The sequence below is a fragment of the Callithrix jacchus genome, chromosome 2 (assembly GCF_049354715.1).
Source record: "Callithrix jacchus isolate 240 chromosome 2, calJac240_pri, whole genome shotgun sequence".
Lineage (NCBI taxonomy): Eukaryota > Metazoa > Chordata > Mammalia > Primates > Cebidae > Callithrix > Callithrix jacchus.
In genome coordinates, this window is record NC_133503.1 from 65,430,867 (window position 1) to 65,452,112 (window position 21,246).

The window sequence follows — 21,246 nt, forward strand, 5'->3', positions numbered from 1 at the left end:
TGTGGCATAAAGTGTAATTATCCATTTTGAATTTTACTTGCCTATTTCTAAATTTTGGAGTCTAGAGAACTGCTATCAAAGGGTAAAGTATAGTGATTCACTTGTAGGTTTGGTTACAGGATTCATATTACATAATAAAGGGAGAACTTGAGCCCCACTTTTCCCCCAGCGTGTTCCTTGCATAGGCAACCCCTGCTGCTTCAATGTTTTGGCGACTTTGGGATATCTGGTATCAACTGTACCTTGAAAACAGGTAGTGGCCTGACTTAGTAAGCATCTGAAGGACTGTTTTGTTCTACTCTTGCAGAGTAGAGTACTTTTTAAAAGAAAAGAAAGGGAATTATTGAGCAGGACATATGAAGTATAGCAGGATGGACAGAATATGAGGCAGTTGGGTCCTACTTTGCTAAAAAGCCTGGGCAGTCTGATGAGTTGTCTTTCTTACCAAATAAGGGAGTCACGTGGGGTATACACATGGTATAACCTTTTAAATCACCAAGTTGACCTGCCCTTCCTGCCTCCCTGTTTTCTTGTCTCCTTGCCTCCCTTCTTCACTTTCCTTATTTTCCTACCTCCTTGTCCATACCCCTCTCTTCCCCTGCTTTCCTCCCTTTCCCTCTCCTGCTTTCTTTTCTCCCCTCCTGCCTACTTCCCTGCCTCCTTTCCTTTACCTCCAGTCTTAGTCTGTTTTCTGTTGCTATAACCACATATTGGATAATGGATAATTTTAAAGAAAAGAGATTTATCAGCTGGGTTTGGTGGCTCATGCCTGTAATCCAAGCACTTTGGAGGCCAAGGTGGGCAGATCACCTGAGGTCGGGAGTTCAAGAACAGCCTGACCAACATGGTGAAACCCCGTCCTAAAAAAAAGAAATTAAAAAAAAGAGAGATTTATCTCTGGGCATCATGGCTTATGCCTCAAATCCCAGCATTTTGGGAGGCTGAGGAAGGAGGATCACTTGAGCCCATGAGTTTGAGACCAACCTGGGCAGCATAATAAGACCCTGACTCTACAATAAAATGTAGTTATGTAAAAAGTAAAAACAAAAGAGATTAGTTTGGCTCACAATTCTGAAGACTGGAAAGTCCAAGAACATGACACTGACATCTGTTGAGGGTTATCCCATAGTAAAAGGCGAAGGGTGAGTGCACATGAGACAGAGGAATTTGAGTTGAATTTATTTTTTCTATTAAGAGCCCATTCCTGTAACCAGTGATAATGTCATTGATACCTATCTCTTAAAGGCCAATACCATTAGGATGGCAATTAAATTTCAAACATGTTTTGGTGGGGACATTCAAACCATAGGACCTACCTTGCTTGTCTTCCTTTCTTGCCTTTCTTCTTCTTTCAACTTTACTGAGGATTAAGTCTTAGGAGAAATTATTTATTTATTTTTTAAAGATGGGGTTTCACCATGTTGGTCAGGCTGGTCTTGAACTCCCGACCTCTGGTGATCCACCTGCCTTGGCCTCCAAAGTGCTTGGATTACAGGCGCAAGCCACCATGCCCAGCCCAGAAATGATTTATTTAAATTAGGGATCACAGCCAAGCACAGTGGTTCACACCAGTAATCCTAACACTTTAGGAGGCCAAGAAGGGCATGTCACCTGAGATCAGGAATTTGACACCAGCCTGGCTAACATGGTGAAAACTGGTATTAAAAATGCAAAAAATTAGCTGAGCGTAGTGGTGTACACCTGTAATCTCAGCTCTCAGGAGGCTGAGGCACAACAATTGCTTAAATCCGGGAGGTGGAGGTTGCAGTGAGCTGAGATTGCACCACTGCATTCCAGCCTTGCGGGGTGAGGGTGGACAGAGTGAGACTCTGTCTCAAAAAAAAAAAAAAAAAAATTAGGATTTAGGACAGTTTCTGCCTCTTAGAATTGTGGATCTGGTACAGTTCAAAGACAACAGAGAGAGGACCAACACCTCTGATCACATGAAAGAAATGAGCATGAACCAGCAAAGGTTAGGAAAGATCAAAGTAGACCATAGTATATTAACTATACAGCAGTATGAATTTATTGGCATTCCTCTTTTTTTCGGAGGGGAGATGGGAGTCTCACTCTGTAGCCCAGACTGGAGTGCAGTGGCATGGTCACGGCTCACTGCAGCCTCAGCCTCCCAGGTTCAGGCGATCCTCCTGCCTCAGCCTCCCAGAGTACTAGGATTACAAGCATAGGCCACTTCGCCTGGCCTATATTGGCATTTCTTACCTAAAAAACTTAAAATTGTTATGTTAAAAGGTACATAAAATTTACTATTTTAACCATTTTTAGCTGTACAATTTTATGGCATTAAGTACATTGATAGTATGGTATAATCATCACCACTGTCTATTCCAGAACACTTTTTTTTTTTTTTTTTTTTTTAAGAGACCGAGTCTCACTCTGTTGCCCAGGCTGGAGTGCAGTGGCACAATCTTGGCTCATTGCAACCTCTGTCTCCTGGATTCAAGCGGATTCTCCTGCCTCAGTCTCCCAAGTAGCTGGGACTACAGGTGTGAGCCACCATGCACGGCTAATTTTTGTATTTTTAGTAGTGACAGGGTTTCACCATGTTGGCCAGGCTGTTCTTGAACTCCTGACCTCAAGCAATCCATCTGCTTCGGCCTCCCACAGTGCTAAGATTACAGGTGTGAGCCACCACACCTGGCCTCCAGAAAACTTTTATCATCCCAAACAGAAACTATGTACTCATTAAATAATAACTATCCCAGCCCTTAGTGACCTCTATTCTACTCTCTTCCTCTATTCTAAGCACCTCATATAAGCCTAACCATACAATATTTGTCCTTTTGTATCTATGTATTTTACTTACCATAATGTTTTTAAGGTTCATTCTTATTGTAGTATGTGTCAGAATTTCATTCCTTTTTTTTATGACTGAATAATATTCTGTTGTATTTTGTTAATCCATTCATCTTTTTGTGGACACTTGAGTTGTTTTTACCTTTTGGCTTTTGTGCGTAATGGACATAGGTGTACACATATCTATTTGGGGCCCTGCTTTCAACTCTTAGGTATATACCTAGGAGTGGAATTGCTAGGTTACATGGTAATTTGATCTCACTTTTTGGAGAAATACCAAACCATTTCCTGCACCAGCTGCACCATTTTACAGTCCTACCAGCAATGCATGAGGGCTCTGATTTCTCTATATCCTTGCCATTTTTTTGGATAATACCCATCCTAATTGATGTGTCAGAAATGTTTTAACATTTACTCTGATGAATGTTAGATGACTCAGAAGAGCTACTTACTGTTGTGAGGAACCAGTCTCCTTAAGTTACTAAAAGGGGCCAATGGCCTAAGCCAGTTTCATATAAAAGGGGAGCTGCAGGGATTCTAGCCATCATATACAGCATCTGCTTATTCTTAAAATACTCAATTTTAAAAGAGGTTTATTTATTTCTTGATGTGAACCTTTTCTTTATATGTAGACTCAGGGATTAGCTGAAACTCTCAGATTCAGAAAGAGCATAATTTAGGAGCTCTTGAATACATGTAAGCTGCCAGGACACACCAGTCAATTCTTGGGTTTGACTTTTAAAGTTTTTATTACTTATTTCGGCAGTTCTAGGGATAAGCTTTTTGGAAGAAGATTGTACCTATTATCTTACTTTATCTTTTATCTTGTGTATGTTCAAACAGAGACAACAAAACAAAACAGAAACAAAACCCAAAAACCCAGGGTAAGACCTGGCAGAAAGGGGCTATATAAGAATTTGAAGTTGTGGCTGTCTTCAGGTGGTACCATCGCAGCCAAAAAATCATGTGTTCCTCCTCATTGATTGCTTTAGCCATCTAGGATCTAGTTCTGTTACAGGAGTATCTTTCTCTGCCTAACAGCTTCTGTTGTTTATTTTTGAATGAGCTCAGGTACAGGAAATCTACTGATAAATAATATTTCTAATGTACCACGTCCTCCCTTGAAAAACTCATAAAAACTGTATTGGGGGTAGGGTGTGATGGCTCACTTCTCTAATCCCAGCATTTTGGGAAGCTGAGGTGGGTGGATAACCTGAGGTCAGGAGTTCGAGACCAGCCTAGTCAACATGATGAAACTTCGTCTCTGCTAAAAATACAAAAATTAGCTTAGTGTGGTGGTGCATGCCTGTCCCAGTTACTTGGGAGGCTGAGGCAGGAAAATCACTTGGACCTAGGAGGCAGAGAGGTTGCAGTGAGCCAAGATCATGCCATTGCACTCCAACCTGGGTGACAAGAGTAAAACTCCATCTCAAAAGAAAAAACCAAAAACAAAAATTGTATTGGGAACTGGTGAACCAGTGCTGTGAATCAAAGAAGGCAACAACTAGAGGAATTTAGCCTTTCCCTTTTTTCCCCAACTTCTCTGGAAGAAATACAAATCTTGAAGTAGGCTTCAGGTCAGGGTGGAAGATTTAATGATCAAATAAATTTAGGAAATGGTATCTGGTATACTCATCGTTTGGTGATTTATGAAACACATTAACACAGTATTTCCAGGAAGTCCGGTAGTAAAGACAGTATACAGCTTTGTTTAATGTGTTTTTCAAACGTCGTGACCCTATTGTTGAGTAACCATTGACTATTCTTTGGAACAAATATTCCTTGGTTCACACTTTGGGAAATTAGATGACTGCTTTTTAAATTTAATTTTGTATTTATTTTTATTTTAAAAAATTAAGACAGGGTCTTTTATCTTGTATAACATGTTTTGCCCAAGCTGGACTCGAACTCCTGGGCTCAAGCAATCCTCCTGTCTCAGCCTCAGTAGCTGGGACTACAGGCATACACCATGGTGCCAGGCTATTAGACCATTGCTTTTGATGTATTTTAATATCAAAGCTTCAAGTAAAATACAGATATTCTTGAGTGCAAAGATAGTGTAAAGGCATCCTGAAAAGCAAGTTGTTACACCTTCTTCCTCATTGTTATTATTCTGCTTTTTAAATATTAATGTGCCCTTTGCATATGGTTTGCTGGTACAGCATGTAGTTTTTGAGTAGTCTGTCATTATGGAAGATGCTATGTAATGGCAATTTCTATAGAAAATTTTTTTCTTCTTTTACTTTTGGGTGGGCAATTTTGTTCTTTGTGGTTGTGTTGCAATAAATGTTTTGGAAGAGTACGAAGCTAAGCATTTCTAGAAAATGGGTGCAAAATGTTGGGGATGAAGATAGTTTGTTGTGAAGTTGTCTCATTAATTTTAGAGACTGGGAGAGTTTATCACTGAAAAGGAGTTCCATGGCATAGAGTAGAATTGGTCCTTTCCCTGTCCTGTTTGCTGCCACTTGCAAGACTAGGAGAAACAACTAGGTGAAAGAGCTCAACCTGTTACTTGGTAGATCTCTCTGGGAATCAGTGCCTTGAAAACATTTAGTCCTAGTGCTAACAGTTACCACAGGTGTTGAGCTTCTGAGCTAGACTAGCTGTGGGACAAATAATGAAAAAAAAAAAACAAACAAAAAAACAAAGCATGGCACAATATACCTGTTGATGATAATCACCTTTCCAAATTAATTTTATTACTACATCTTAGTGTACTTATCTTAGTGTACTATCTCATTCATTCTCATAACATTTGTATTACATAGTATAAGTATTCTCTGATCTGGGAGTTAAGGCATAAACTTAACAAATGTGCTGTAATTCATATGGCTGTTTCAATTACGGGATCAAACCTGGAATCCAGGTCTCCTAAACAATTGCTCTTTTTGCTAACTGCATTTACTGAAGTTTGTTTTGATGTGTTTAAATACATTTTAAAATAAATACATGTATTTGTATTGAAGTTTTATGGCTTAGATAATTAAATGGCCAGGAAAGAGTATTGCTTTTTCCCTTAAGATCAGAAAAATTAGGCTTAGAAAGATGACCTTACCTAGTGTTGTATACTTTGCAGGTGAGAGCTGTGACTAGAATTTAGCCCTTTTTTGTCCACCATTTCCCTGAGAAACCAAGATTCTGGTAGATAATATCTTTACTAGATGCCAATAATTATATATTGAACAGAACTCATTCTCTTCCTGAGTCTTCAATCCTATTTTTTTTTTAACTTTTAAAAATATTTTAATTTTTTTGAGACAGTTTCACTCCCTGTCATCCAGGCTGGAGTGCAGGGGCACTATACCAGCTCACTGCAACCTCTGCCTCCTGGGTTCAAGCGATTCTTGTGCCTCAGCCTCCCAAATAGCAGAGACTACAGGTGCGTGCCACCATGCCTGGCTAATAAGTGATCCACCTGCCTCAGCCTCCCAAAGTGCTGGGGTTATAGCTGTGAGCCACTGTGCCCGGCCAACCCTATCTAGTAAGGTTAAGATTTTAGATTTTCAAGGACATCAAACTTTTCTTCCAGATCCAGGTTTTATACCAATATTATACTGGTCCACTTTATTTGAACACATGACTTTAATTGGATGCCATTTGGGGGGGCCTAAGTCATAGATCTAGAAAAGGTGACTGATCTTTCTTCTCACAGGAATCAGGGGAGAGAATTAGGGCAATGACTATGACTATATACCAGTTGTAGGATGATAGCATGAGGTCATGTAAGGAGAAACTGAGCAAGAACTGGCCTTTGGCAGGAACAGGGTGCAATCTAGTTACACTGTAGCACTGAATTGAAAAGCATAGTTAACTTTATTTCTAGGCCCAGGCTGGGCACTTTGACATCCTTTCGTTTCCTACATTAGTCCAGTGAGCTGGGAATCACAGCTCACTGGAGGAGAGAGTGCAGCAAAGATCCAGGAAATACAAATTTTAGTCAGTTTATTAATCTAATTAAGTAGAACAATTATTGGGTCCCTTGTTGACACTATCTCTTAATCGAGCTCTTTGAAATTAATATGATCTCCTGTAATCCCAGCACTTTGGGAGGCTGAGGCAGGCAGATCACTTGAGGTCAGGAGTTTGAGAACAGCCTGGCCAACATGGTAAAACCTCCATCTCTACTAAACATACAAAAATTAGCCGGGCATAGTGTTGCATGCCTGTATAATCTCAGCTACTCGGGAGGCTGAGGTAGGATAATTACTTGAACTCCGGAGGTGGAGGTTACAGTGAGCCAGATTGGGCCACTACATTCTAACCTGGGTGACAGAGCAAGACTCTATCTCAAAAAAAAAAAAAAAAAAAAAAAAAAAAAGAATTAATATAATGTACCACTCTAACCCAGACAATGTGCTGACTTCAGAAGGCAAATTCAGTGTAAATTGACTCTTTACCAATGTAAGAAGTGACACTGCATTTAGACTGAATTAGATCAAGGATAGGACAGTGGTTCTCAGAACTTTAGAGAGGACCAGAATCACCTGGAGGACTTATTATAAAACATTGTTGGTACCCACTTTTAGAGGTTCTGTTTTGATTTTGCATTTTGGACAATAGGTTGATGCTGTTGTTGGTACTGCTGGTCCTTGGATCGCACTTTTGAGACCCACTGATCGAGGACAAGAAGATGAAGCAAGTATAACTGTTTAGTTCCTCCTGATTAAGGTCTTCACAGGGAAGGGAGAAAACATTAACATTTAAGCCTCTACTCTGTCAGAATCATCCTGTGCCAGATGATTTGGTAGTCATTGTTTAACTTAATGCTTGAAATCACTCCGCAAAGTAGTCCTCGACCCATTTTCCCTCAAACATACTCCTATTAAAAACTTGCTAGAATAATTCTTTCTTCAGTGACAGCTTTTACTTATAACTGAAAGAATAATGTTGGGATATACCATTACAAATGTGATTTTATTTAATGTAGATGATATGTTAAGTTCCATTGCTGACTATTATGTATTCATTACTCTTCCTGTTGACTTATGAGAGACATAAAATGTAGATTAATTTAGCAGTAATGATTATACAATAGATGGAGTTAAAATTTGAGATAGGTTTTCTCATAAAGAACATAAAGTGAATGAATTTGACTTTAAAAATCAGTATATTACATCTTTCAGATCACAGAAAAAATGAGCCTATGATAATTTTGTGGTTTTTTTTTAGTGTTGCCAATTTGTTATTTACCAACTCTATTTTAGAAAAATACAAGACGAGGAATGGTAAATTACAGAATAGTCAGTATTAAGATGTGACCAAATCCTTGATAACTCAACCATAAGACTTACTCATTTAAAGCACAGTATTCTCTGTTAACATTGTTTTTGAAAAGTCAGCCTCTTTTTTGAAAAGTCAACTTGTTTTTAATGGAACTCAGTGAAGTTACTTTGTGTTGTTTGACAGACCACATCGCACAGAGTTACTGAAAAATAAAAGTGGTGATCTAAGCAGTTGAGTTGGAAGCACTCTGGGGAAACCTGCTGTTTATTGTGAAAATCATCTTTGGTCTTGGAATTAAAAGGAAAGCTGGAAAGGAATTTACAAACAAGAAAAAAAAGAAGTTTGGAATCGGATTCACAAGATCTGGGCTTGGAAATGCCTCAGGTAAATCATACAGAGTAGGTGCAAAGTTTTGTATTTTCCCACTACAGAAAGTCAAAACCGTTGGTTCTATAAATTTTTACATCTTAACACGACTTTGCATACTACCTTTTTCAGATATCTTATTTCTGATCTCATCTAGTTTTGAGTACATGTTCTTTCTTCTGTTGCTTTCTATTTTTTATTTTGCTATCACCTGAAGTTTAATGAGTTCTACACAGGTAGTATGATGAACAGGTAGACGGTGGACAGATCTGCTGGCTTTATGGGGTAAAACCAACTACCCTGAAAATTAATCTGCCACAGCAATCCCATTTCTATCTCCTCACTCTCCCTATTTCCCAATTCTTACCTTTCGTTTATGCCAGCTGAATTTAGAAATAATTAAGAGGACATAGAGACTTCAGGCTCCCTCCCTTTACCCCTCTCATCTCTCTCTCTTTCTCTCTCGTTTTTTTTTTTTTTTTTTTTTTTGAGACAGCTCACTGCAACCTCTGCCTCCCCCTCCCAGGTTCAAGCGATTCTCCTGCCTCAGCCTCCCAAGTAGCCGAGACTACAGGTGCACACCACCATGCCCAGCTAATTTTTGTATTTTTAGTAGAGATGGAGTTTCACCATGTTGGCCAGAATGAATGGTCTCGATCTCTTGATCTCATGATCTACCTGCCTCAGCCTCCCAAAATGCTGGGATTACAGGTGTGAGCCACTGTGCTCATCTCTCTCTTTCTCATAGACACACACACATACATATGTGGGCACATGTAAATACTTCCTCACGAAATATATCTAAGAATGATTATATCTGTTTATATATGGCAACTACTCTGAATTGATCAGTTTTGGTTTGAGGCAATCACTGAGACAATCAGTGAAGCCCTGTTAGTCCCTATTCTACTTACCTAAACTCCGTTTCTTCTCCAGTGGTTAGCTCTTGCCCCTCCCCTGTTTGTTTCAGTGGTGGGGAGAAACCTAGAAGTAATGAGTGGGTAGGGACTCTTGGGTGGCTTTTTGTATTACCATACTGAGCTATCCCTTGAGCACAGGGAATCAACAATTTGCTGGGATTGTTTGGTGACTTGGAGACAGGCAGAAAAGGCAAAGAAAGGGAACTTGGTAATAGATATTGAAAAGACCAGCAGCTGGCTGGGCATGGTGGCTCACAGCTGTAATCCCAGCACTTTTGGAGGCTGAAATGGGTGGATTGCGAGGTAAGGAGATTGAGACCATCCTGGCCAACATGGTGAAACCCAATCTCTACTAAAAATACAAAAATTAGCTGGATGTGATGGCATATGTGGCTGTAATCCCAGCTACTCGGGAGGCTGAGGAAGGAGAATCACTTGAACCCAGGAGGCGGAGGTTGCAGTGAGCCGATATCGTGCCACTGCACTCCAGCCTGGAGACAGAGTGAGACTCTGTCTGGAGAAAAAAAAAAAGACCAGACCAGCGGCCTACTGCCACCCCAACCTCTGTGACAGATGGACTGCTTATGCCCATTTACAGTGGTTGTCCATTCAAGGTTTAGTTTTATATTTATTGAGTACTTGCATTTGGGGCTTAAATTTTAAACTTATTTTCTCAAGCTAACTTTTTCTAGGAAGAAAGGTCCTGTAGGCCTGGAAGTGTTGGGAGAAGATAAGAGAAATAAAAATAAAATGAGATGGGGGCCGGGTGCGGTGGCTCAAACCTGTAATCCCAGCACTTTGGGAGGCCGAGGCGGGTGGATCACGAGGTCAACAGATCGAGACCATCCTGGTCAACATGGTGAAACCCCGTCTCTACTAAAAATTACAAAAAATTAGCTGGGCACGGTGGCGCATGCCTGTAATCCCAGCTACTCAGGAGGCTGAGGCAGGAGAATTGCCTGAACCCAGGGGGCGGAGGTTGCCGTGAGCCGAGATCGCGCCATTGCACTCCAGCCTGGGTAACAAGAGCGAAACTCCGTCTCAAAAAAAAAAAAAAAAAAAAAGAAAAAAGAAAAATGAGATGGGAAGTACCAATGAAGAAAAATATGATGAGAAAGTGAAAAGGCCAGTTTGTGGAAGATAAAAAGTATACAAAAGGAATGAGCAAATGGATTAATACCATTTAAAAACACTCTGCAGAAACTTGCAAAAACAGAAAAACTAGAGTCGGGCGCGGTGGCTCACGCCTATAATCCCAGCACTTTGGGAGGCTGAGGTGGGTGGATCACGAGGTCAACAGATCGAGACCATCCTGGTCAACAAGATGAAACCCCGTCTCTACTAAAAATACAAAAATTAGCTGGGCGTGGTGGTGCGCGCCTGTAGTCCCAGCTACTCGGGAGTCTGAGGCAGGAGAATTGCTTGAACCCAGGAAGCAGAGGTTGCAGTGAGCTGAGATCGTGCCATTGCACTTCAGTCTGGGTAACAACAGCAAAACTCCGTTTCAAAACAAACAAACAAACAAAAAAAAAACAGAAAAACTAAAAAAAAATTTTTGGCTTGGCACAGTGGCTCATGCTTATAATCCCAGTACTTTGGGAAGCTAAGGCAGGTGGATCACTTGAAGTCAGGAGTTCGAGACCAGCCTGGCCAACATATAGTGAAACCTCATCTCTGCTAAAAGATACAAAAATTAACTGGACGTGGTAGCACATGCCGGTAGTCCCAGCTATTTGAGAAACTCAGGCAGAATAATTACTTGAACCTGGGAAGCGGAGGTTGCAGTGAGCTGAGATTGTGCCACTGCACTCCAGCCTGGGTGACAGAGTGAGAATATGTCTCACCAAAAAAAACATAAACAAAAAAAAAACTTAAAAAAAAATTCTTTCTCTTAACTCATTTGGATTTGGTTAAAAAAATAAATAACAAGAAAAATTCTTTCTCATTCTCTTCCTTCATCTTAGATTTCAAAGTGAGGCCTTTCTACTATTTGACCCACTTTAGGAGGGTGAGCCCAGACTTGACTCTGAAGGGATTCATATAGATATTAAAATGTAAAAAGAAGATGGAGAAAAAAATAAGAAGGAGAATTAATGCTGGGTCTCAGGACTTTTTTTCCCCTTTAATTATTATGGAATGGACTGTGCCCTTTTCAGGAATCAGGATTAAGGCTACACAACTCATGCCCAAGTTACTGGTCTTACCAAGGAGATTTTTTAGTATTTAGTTGATTCTGTTTCCATTATGTTCCTGCAGGCATTGGTTGTACTAGATAGTGATGCTCAGCCTGAATTTAATTTTTAATCTTTAGTTTGATTTAAACATTACTTTTAGTATGATGCCGACACCAGCTGTGCAGAAAGGGCTCTGGAGAGATGTTCATAGCAGCACACACCTGCGGCTCTTCTTTGATTCTGGAGGCTCCAGGGCAGCCGATATTGTTTTGTCAAATATGTTTTTTTTTGTTTTTTTTTTTTTGAGAAGGAATTTCGTTCTTGTCACTCAGACTAGAGTGCAATGGTGCGATCTTGACTTACTGCAAACTCTGCCTCTCAGGTTCAAGTGATTCTTCTGCCTCAGCCTCCCAAGTAGCTGGGATTACAGGCGCTCGCCATCATGCCTGGCTAATCTTTGTATTTTGAGTAGAGATGGGGTTTCACCATGCTGGTCAGGCTGATCTCAAACTCCTGATCTCAGGTGACCCACCTGCCTTGACCTCCCAAAGTGGTGGGATTACAGATGTGAGCCACTGTGCCTGGCCATCAAATACATTCTTCAGGCCTTTCTGTGTGAGTGCAGAACACTTTCACATACCTGACAGCCTTCAGGTCATGGGCCAGCTTTTTAGCGGTTTCTGGAGTGACATCCTGTTTGTTCTTGGCAAGTTTCTCAATTGTAGAGGGATCATCTCTGAGATCAGTGTAGGCCCCAACAAGCAAGAAGGGAGTCTTTGGACAGTGGTGAGTTATCTCAGGCACCCAGTTTTCTTTTACATTTTCAAATGGAGATGGAGAGACTGCTGAAAAACAGACTAGAAATACATCTATTTGTGAATAACTCAGTGGTCCTAATCCGTCATAATCCTCTTGCCCTGCAGTATCAAAAAGTCCGAGAGTATATGGTTCTCCACCAATCATAACTGTGACTGCATGGTTGTCAAAAACAGTCAGTACATTATTGGGTGTACTTGGAAATTTGTTGTGTAGGATATCAGGAGACATGTTTTACCAACAGCACCATCACCCACTTAATTGTCCTCATTGCTGAAATAGTTTTGTATCCACTGTAAATATTTCAAATCTGATGTTGACCTTCACTTATCCACCAGGGCATTGTCAGCACTCTATTTTTTTCTATTTTTGGGTATTTTCCTAATTTAAGTCTACAGTTTAATGCTAGCCAAAGCTCTTAAATATACTATACAGTAGGAAAAATATAGAAGTGTTTTCTGAAAAGAATAAGTTACTTAGTGGGAGTAGACTTGGGGCTCATATGTGATAAATTGGTCTCAAAGTAATCTTTAACTTTCTAAAATAAAAATCACTCTGTTGTAGCCTAGTGTAAGCGGAATGGATCCGCCTTTTGGGGATGCCTTTCGAAGCCACACCTTTTCGGAACAAACTCTGATGAGCACAGATCTCTTAGCAAACAGTTCAGATCCAGATTTCATGTATGAACTGGTAAGCAACATTTTCTTGGTGTTGGTCTTGATTGATTTGGGGTAAAAGTTTGTGGGAGAGTTTTTTATTTATAAATGCCTGAAAAGAAAAAAAAAAGTGCTTGGGACAAGTTTAATTCTTATGATTATATATCTAGTAATTTTATTTATTAATTTTTATTTTCATTTTTTTTGAGACAGAGTCTCACTCTGTCACCCAGGCTGGAGTGCAGTGGCACAATGTTGGCTCACCGCAATCTCTGCCTCCGAGGTTCAAGTGATTCTCCTGCCTCAGCCTCCCAGGTAACTGGGATTACAGGCATGTGTCACCACATACAGTTAATTTTTGTATTTTTAGTGGAGACGGGGTTTCACCATGTTGGCCAGGCTGGTCTCAAACTTCTGACCTTAGGTGATCGCCCGCCTCGGCCTCCAAAGTGCTGGGATTATAGGCATGAGCCATTGCACCTGGCATACATCTAGTAATTTTAAAAGTGTGCATGAACCCATCAAAAATGGTAAAAGATTATCTAAATATCTTCAGATCTAGTTTTTGATAAAGAGAATAGGCAACTTTTTTTTTCTCTGTGTCTAAAGGCTAAAGGACTTTTCAGCAGGAAACTATGGAATAATAACATTGAGCAAGGCATGTGACATAAAGAATGTGACACAAAAATAGCAATTCCAAGCAGGATCTGAATATACTTATATTTATTCTTGAGGGAAATAGACACTTAAAATTCATAAGAGAAACATTTTAGAACTGTTTTAAATACATAAAATTGAAGCAACACAGAAATATATAAAAACTAGAAAACTGAATGCTCAAATGCATAAATCTACTAAAAATTATTGAATTGGGGCTGGGTGTGGTGGCCCACGCCTGTAATCCCAGCACTTTGGGAGGCCAGGGTGAGTGGATCACAAGGTCAAGAGATTGAGACCATCCTGCCCAATGCAGTAAAACCCCATCTCTACTAAAAATACAAAAAGTAGCTGGGTGTGGTGGCAGGCACCTGTCATCCTAGTTACTCGGAGGCTGAGGCAGGAAATATCTTGAACCCGGGAGGTGAAGGGTTCAAGATATTGAGATTCCGCCATTGCACTCCAGCCTGGGCAACAAATTGAGATTCTGCCTCAAAAAAAAAAAAAAAAAAAATTAACTCTGGAAGACTGAAATTTTCCTCATTTTCTTCCAGTAGCCCCATCCTCCAAATCTTTGATCAAAATATAACTAAACATATGTATATGCTTTTTTTTTGGCATATACTTTTTTTTTTGAGACAGGTTCACTCTTGTTGCCCTGGCTGGAATGCAATGGCGTAATCTTGGCTCATTGCAACCTCTGCCTTCTGGGGTTCAAGTGATTCTCCTCCTTCATTCAGCCTTCTGATGGCTGGGATTGCAGTGATGCGCCACCACACCTGGCTAATTTTGTATTTTTAGTAGACATGGTGTTTCTCCATGTTGGTCAGGCTGGTCTTGAACTCCCGACCTCTGATGATCCACCAGCCTCGGCCTCCCAAAGTGCTGGGATTACAGGCGTAAACCACCATGTCCGGCCTGTATATACTTTTTAATTGGATAATATAGTTAACAGTTTTCTGTAACTTGCTCTTTTAAAAATAAAAATGGCTGGGTGTAGTGGCTCACACCTGTAATCCCAGCACTTTGGGAGGCTGAGGTGGTCAGATCATGAGGTCAAGAGATTGAGACCATCCTGGCTAACATGGTGAAACCCTGTCTCTACTAAAAATACAAAAAAAAAAATTATCCAGGCATGGTGGTATGTGCCTGTAGTCTCAGCTACTTGGGAGGCTGAGGCAGGAGAATCACTTGAAGCGGGAGGCGGAGGTTGCAGTGAGCCAAGATCGTGCCACTGCCCTCCAGCCTGGGCAACAGAGCAAGACTCTATTTAAAACACACACACACACACACACACACACACACACACACACACACACACACGTAGTAGGCAGTCTTTTTTTTTTGTACATTAAGAGCTAAGCTGCATTCATTTCAGTGGCTTCAGAGTCTTAACTGGTATTTGAAATTGACATCTCCAGTGGCACACGCCTGTAATCTCAGCACTTTGGGCGGCCAAGGTGGGTGGATCACTTGAGGTCATGAGTTTGAGACCAGTCTGGCCAACATGGTGAAAACTCATCTGTATAAAAATACAAAAAAACAACATTATATCCCTAAAATTCGTGAAGAGTATTTTACTCTGCCTGCCCAAGTGTTGTTATAAGGTTTTGAAAAGGTCTTACCATTCTGTGGCTGAATTCCAACTCTCTTTAGATTGCTCTTTGCTTCCATATTAAGTTCCCACTTAAGACATCTTCTTTAATGAAGTTGTCTTCATTATTTGCTTTTTTGTTTATTTTTCATTTTTATTACTATTTTAAATTCTTCTCTCTCACATGTTACATTGTTTGCTGTTTAATTGAAGCTCCCCCCACCCCCTGCCACTAAGGAGATTCCAAAATCCTTCTAATATCAAGAAATGGAAACTTTTTTTAGGAAGAATGTTTATGGTAAAACTCAAGAGCTCTTGATATTTGGATCATACCTGAGCCTCTCAAGGGACCCACTTTCCCTCTTTTTTAAATTTAATTTTTAATTGTTTTTCATTTGTTTTATTTTTACTCTTCTTTTTCTTGCCTAAGGAAATGATAATAAAGTTTCATGTCAGTAGCTTTTATGTTAAAACAGACCAAAAGTAAAGTGTTGATTTATCAATTTGATATATGGAGGTACATATTTCCTTCTTAAAATATGATGTGAAATTTCTTTTTTAAAACCTTTTTCAGGATAGAGAGATGAACTACCAACAGAATCCTAGAGACAACTTTCTTTCTTTGGAGGATTGCAAAGACATTGAAAATCTGGAGTCTTTCACAGATGTCCTGGATAATGAGGGTGCTTTAACCTCAAACTGGGAACAGTGGGATACATACTGTGAAGACTTAACAAAGTATACCAAACTAACCAACTGTGACATCTGGGGAACAAAAGAAGTGGATTACTTGGGTCTTGATGACTTTTCTAGTCCTTACCAAGATGAAGAGGTTATAAGTAAAACTCCAACTTTAGCTCAACTTAATAGTGAGGACTCACAGTCCGTTTCTGATTCCCTTTATTACCCAGATTCACTTTTTAGTGTCAAACAAAATCCCTTACCCTCTTCATTTCCTGGTAAAAAGATCACAAGCAGAGCAGCTGCTCCTGTGTGTTCTTCTAAGACTCTGCAGGCTGAGGTCCCTTTGTCAGACTGTGTCCAGAAAGCAAGTAAACCCACTTCAAGCACACAGATCATGGTGAAGACCAACATGTATCATAATGAAAAGGTGAACTTTCATGTTGAATGTAAAGACTATGTAAAAAAGGCAAAAGTAAAGATCAACCCAGTGCAGCAGAGCCGACCCTTGTTGAGCCAGGTTCACAAAGATGCAGCAAAGGAGAACACCTGCTACTGTGGTGCAGTAGCAAAGAGACAAGAGAAGAAAGGGATGGAGCCTCTTCAAGGTCATGTCACTCCCGCTTTGCCTTTTAAAGAAACCCAGGAACTGTTACTCAGTCCCCTGCCCCAGGAAGGTCCTGGATCAATCGCAGCAGGAGAGAGTAGCAGCCTTTCTGCCAGTACATCAGTCTCAGATTCATCCCAGAAAAAAGAAGAGCACAATTATTCTCTTTTTGTCTCTGACAACTTGAGTGAACATCCAACCAAATGCAGTCCTGAAGAAGATGAGGAAGATGAGGAAGATATTGATGATGAGGACCATGATGAAGGATTTGGCAGTGAGCATGAACTGTCTGAAAATGAGGAGGAGGAAGAAGAAGAAGAGGATTATGAAGATGACAAGGACGATGATATTAGTGATACTTTCTCTGAACCAGGTATTACAATGCTTGCAAGCTTACCAGACAGACCTTTCTATTACTATTTTGAAATAGAAAGGTTTTGCTGGGGTCAGGCGTGGTGGCTCACGCCTATAATCTCAGCACTTTGGGAGGCCGAGGCGGGTGGATCACAAGGTCAAAAGATCGAGACCATCTTGGTCAACAAGGTGAAACCCCATCTCTACTAAAAATACAAAAATTAGCTGGGGCATGGTGGTGCATGCCTGTAGTCCCAGCTACTCGGGAGGCTGAGGCTGGAGAATTGCTCAAACCTGGGAGGCGGGGTTGCAGTGAGCCAGGATCGCCATTGCACTCCAGTCTGGATAACAACAGCGAGACTCCGTCTCAAAAAAAAAGAAAGGTTTTGCCGGGCATGGTAGCTCACGTGTGTAATCCCAGCACTTTGGGAGGCTGAGGAAGGTAGATCACAAGGTCAGGAGATTGAGACCATCCTGGCTAACATGGTGAAACCGTCTTTTTTTTTTAAAAAAAAGGTTTTGTTTAGATGATTTCTCTTAGTTTGGGAAGTAAATGACTTAAATCTTGGCTTGGATATGTGATTGGTTTCTCTATTCAAATAGCTCTAAAATGATGACTTTTGCTCACATAAGGGTTCATAAGCTGATTCCTTGAGGGCTTATTTATTATTTTTTTATTTGTTATTTTAAAAATTAAATTAGAGATGGGAGCTTGTCATTGTTGCCCAGGCTGGTCTCGAACTCCTGGGCTCAGGTGATCCTCCTGCCTTGGCCTCCAAAGTGTTGGGATTACAGGCATGAGCCACTGTGCCCAGTCGAGGACTTAATGTATTTTATGTTAAGTAACCTGTTTTGTCACTCTTTTGAGCATTTGTGCAAAGATGCCAAGAATTTATTGGTTTAAAAAATATTCCTGTTTATGCATATGTCTCTATTATAGTTGAGATAAGTTAGGAGTATACAGAATGTTGAACCGAGTGATGATGGTTTATATTACTCATGCCAATAGCCAACAAAATCTTTTTATGAATAATGTAAAAGAGAGGTTTCTTTGTGTCTGCTACATTTTAATTTATATCATATTTTCCTATTTAAAATGCATGTTGTCATTTGGTGAGCATGAAGGAGACTCAGCTTTATTTATGTGCAGTGCATATAAATAAAAGGGACAAAGAAAATGAAATGTGTGGGGGAACTGGTTCACTTCAGCATTTACATGCTTGGGCTTTTGGCACCGTTGGCTTGTGCAGTTTATTTATGAAAATGATATTGCCAAGTGGCACATGGTCGAAAATGCACAAAGTAGTAAAGATTTCAAATTTATACGAAAGTTATTTTCTTCAAAAGTAGTATTGGTACTAATTCTGCATGAAAACTAAGTTACTCTTATAAAAAAAGAAACTAAAATATCAAAGAGGGCCTTTTTGTTAAAATGATGATTGCTGGAATTTCAGGCAGTATAAACGTAGACATTTAATTTTCTGAGAGGCATTTAAGGCATAGTACCTATATTATAACCAGTGAAACACTGTTATTGCTGAAAGACTTTTTTCTGTGGTGAAATCTTTCTATTACATAAATGCTTAGATTTATCCACTTGATACAAACAAACTTTTTGATTTGGTTGAAGTTTCAAGTAAGCAAAAGGTATTTGAATATGGAAGAAAAAGATTTGTGCCTTTTTCGTGGTTCTGTGTAGTCTAGGTAGAATAATTGTCTTTTTACTATACAGGAAAATTTTTTTCTTGGCAAATGAATAATATCTGCTTGGAGATGTTTCAAGGAGACTTGTCTTTGTTGGTAGGGGTAATTTATATAACTCTGCACGTGGAAGATCATAGTGCTGTTTATGAGTGGTCCTTAAAGTCTTGACAGATCGATCCTGTTGCTTTGAGTCTTGTATTTAGGAGTAGGGGAAGGGTAACTAAGGGAAATGGAAAATGTGGGGAAGGAAATGCTTTTAGCAGCTGGTGTTTAAAGGAATATATAGATCAGAAGGATTCAGTAAAACCTACAGTAAATCCTACCATCACCAAGGCAGCAAAGACTATGTTCTCTACCTGACTTTGGGTTGTAGTTTTGCTTTTCTTTGACTTTCCCTCCTCAACTTTATTGAGGTATGTTTGGCAAATAAAAATCATATATGTTCAAATTGTACAACATGTTCTGATATGTGTATACATTGTGAAATGATTACCAAAATCAGGCTAATTAACATACCCATTACCTCACTTAGTAGAGTAGTAAGAACATTGAAGATCTACTCTCTTAACAAATTTTGTGTACACAACACACACATTTTTTCTTTTCTTTTTTTGAAGCAAGGTCTGGCTCTATTGCCTAGGCTGGAGTGCGGTGACATAGTCTTGGCTAACTGCAACCTCCGCTTCCCTGGCTCAAGCTACCCTCCCACCACAGCCTTCCAAGTAGCTGGGATCACAGTCATGCACCATCACACCTAGTGTTTGTATTTTTTGTAGAGATGGGTTTTGCCATGTTGCCCAGGCTCGTCTTGAACTTGTGAACTCAAGCCACCCACCCACCTCGGCCTCTCAAATTGCTGGGATTACAGGCGTGAGCCACTGCACTCAGCTCAGTATTGTCTGTAGTCACAGTGCTGTATGTTAGATCTCCAGAGCTTATTCATTCTGCATAACTGAAACCTTGTACCTTTTGGCCAACATTTTCTCTTTTTTTTTTTTTTTTTTGAGACGGAGTTTCACTCTTGTTAGGAGTGCAATGGGGTGCGATCTCTGCCTCCTGGATTCAGGCAATTCTCCTGCCTCAGCCTCCTAAGTAGCTGGGATTACAGGCACACGCCATCATGCCCACCTAATTTTTTTGTATTTTTAGTAGAGACAGGGTTTCACCATGTTGACCAGGATGGTCTCGATCTCTTGACCTCGTGATCCACCCGCCTCAGCCTCCCAAAGTGCTGGCATTACAGGGGTGAGCCACTGCACCTGGCTGGCCAACATTTTCTAATTTCCCCCACCCACCAGCCCCTGGCAACCTCCATTCTACTTTCTACTCTCTGATCCTGAGTTTGACTTTTTCTTTAAGATTTCGCATATAAATGAGATCATGCTGTATTTGTCTTTCTATGCCTGGCTTATTTCATTTAGCATAATGTCTTCCAGGTTCATCCAAGTGTCACAAAGACACGATTTCCTTTCTTTTTAAGGTGGTATAATATTCCTGTATGTGTGGGTGCGTGCGTATAACTCACATTTTCTTTATGTATATGTTCATTATTGGCCCCTTTGTTGATTCCTTATCTTGGATTTTGTGAATAGTGTTGCAGTGAACATAGGAATGCAGATATGTCTTCAAGATACTGACTTTATTTCTTTTGGCTATATCTCCAGAAGTGGGATTGCTGGATCATATGCTTGTTCTATTTTTAATTTTTTGAGGAACTTCCATACTGTTTTTTATAATGTCTGTGCCAATTTACATTCCTACCAGTAGTTTACAAGCATTCTCTTTTTTCTGCATCCTCAACAACACTTGCTATCATTTATCTTTTTGATAATAGCCATGCCGACAGGTATGAGGCGATATTTCATTGTGGCTTTTGTTTGTATTTCCCTAATGATTTGTGGTATTGAGCATGTTTTCTTAAATTTCTTGGCTGTTTAGGTGTCTTTCAATAAATGTTTATTCAGGTCCTTTGCCCATTTTTTTTCTTTTCTTTTTTTTTTTTTAAAGATGGGGCTTTACCATGATGGCTAGGCTGGTTTTGAACTCCTGACCTCAGGTGATCCACCCAAAGTGGGTCCCAAAGTGCTAGGATTACAGGTGTGAGCCACCACGCCCGGCAATTTTTTAATTAGGTTGTTTTCTTGCTATTACATTGCTTGGGTTCCTTGTATATTTTGGATATTAGCCCCTTGTCAAATGTATGGTTTGCAGATACTTTTCTTTGATTTCATAGGTACTCTCTTCACTCCGTTAATTGTTTCTTTTGCTGTGTGGAAGCTTTTTAGTCTGATGCAATCTCATCTGTTTATTTTTGCTTTTGCTGCCAGTGTTTTTGGAGTTATATATTTAAAAAAATCATTGCCCAGACCAGTGTCAAGAATTCTTTTTCATGTTTTTCTCGTAGTATTTTTATTGTTTAGTTCTTATGTTTAAGTGTTTAATACATTTCGAGTTGGTTTTTAAAATATGGTATGAGATAAGGGTCTCCAATTTCATTATTCTGCCTTTGGATATCCAGTTCTCCCATTACCATTTATTGAAGAGACTATCCTTTACTTACTGTTCGTTTCTGGCACCTTTGCCAAGGATTAATGAATTGGACATAATGTGGGAATTTATTTCTGGGCTGTTTTATTGGTATATATGTCTGTTTTTATGCCAGTACTATACTGTTATAATT

At 39.9% G+C, this 21,246-nt stretch overlaps 1 protein-coding gene and 1 pseudogene across 17 annotated transcripts in view; one reads left to right on the forward strand and one right to left on the reverse strand.

Moving 5' to 3' along the window:
• CREBRF (CREB3 regulatory factor) overlaps positions 1–21,246 on the forward strand; it is an 84,325-nt gene that overhangs the window by 18,922 nt on the left and 44,157 nt on the right. For 3 of the 17 annotated variants that reach the window (XM_078364583.1, XM_078364574.1, XM_078364575.1), the window contains exons 2-5: positions 7,375–7,453; positions 8,221–8,435; positions 12,878–13,003; positions 15,795–16,881. In XM_078364583.1, the coding sequence (XP_078220709.1) occupies positions 12,893–13,003; positions 15,795–16,881 (1,198 nt within the window). In that variant the 5' untranslated portion in view covers positions 7,375–7,453; positions 8,221–8,435; positions 12,878–12,892. The remainder of the gene's footprint in view (positions 1–7,374; positions 7,454–8,220; positions 8,436–12,877; positions 13,004–15,794; positions 16,882–21,246) is intronic. The other 14 variants (XM_078364578.1, XM_078364571.1, XM_078364580.1 and 11 more) reach the window with 5 other exon arrangements.
• On the reverse strand, positions 8,778–12,656 carry LOC108590554 (cell division control protein 42 homolog pseudogene; annotated as a pseudogene).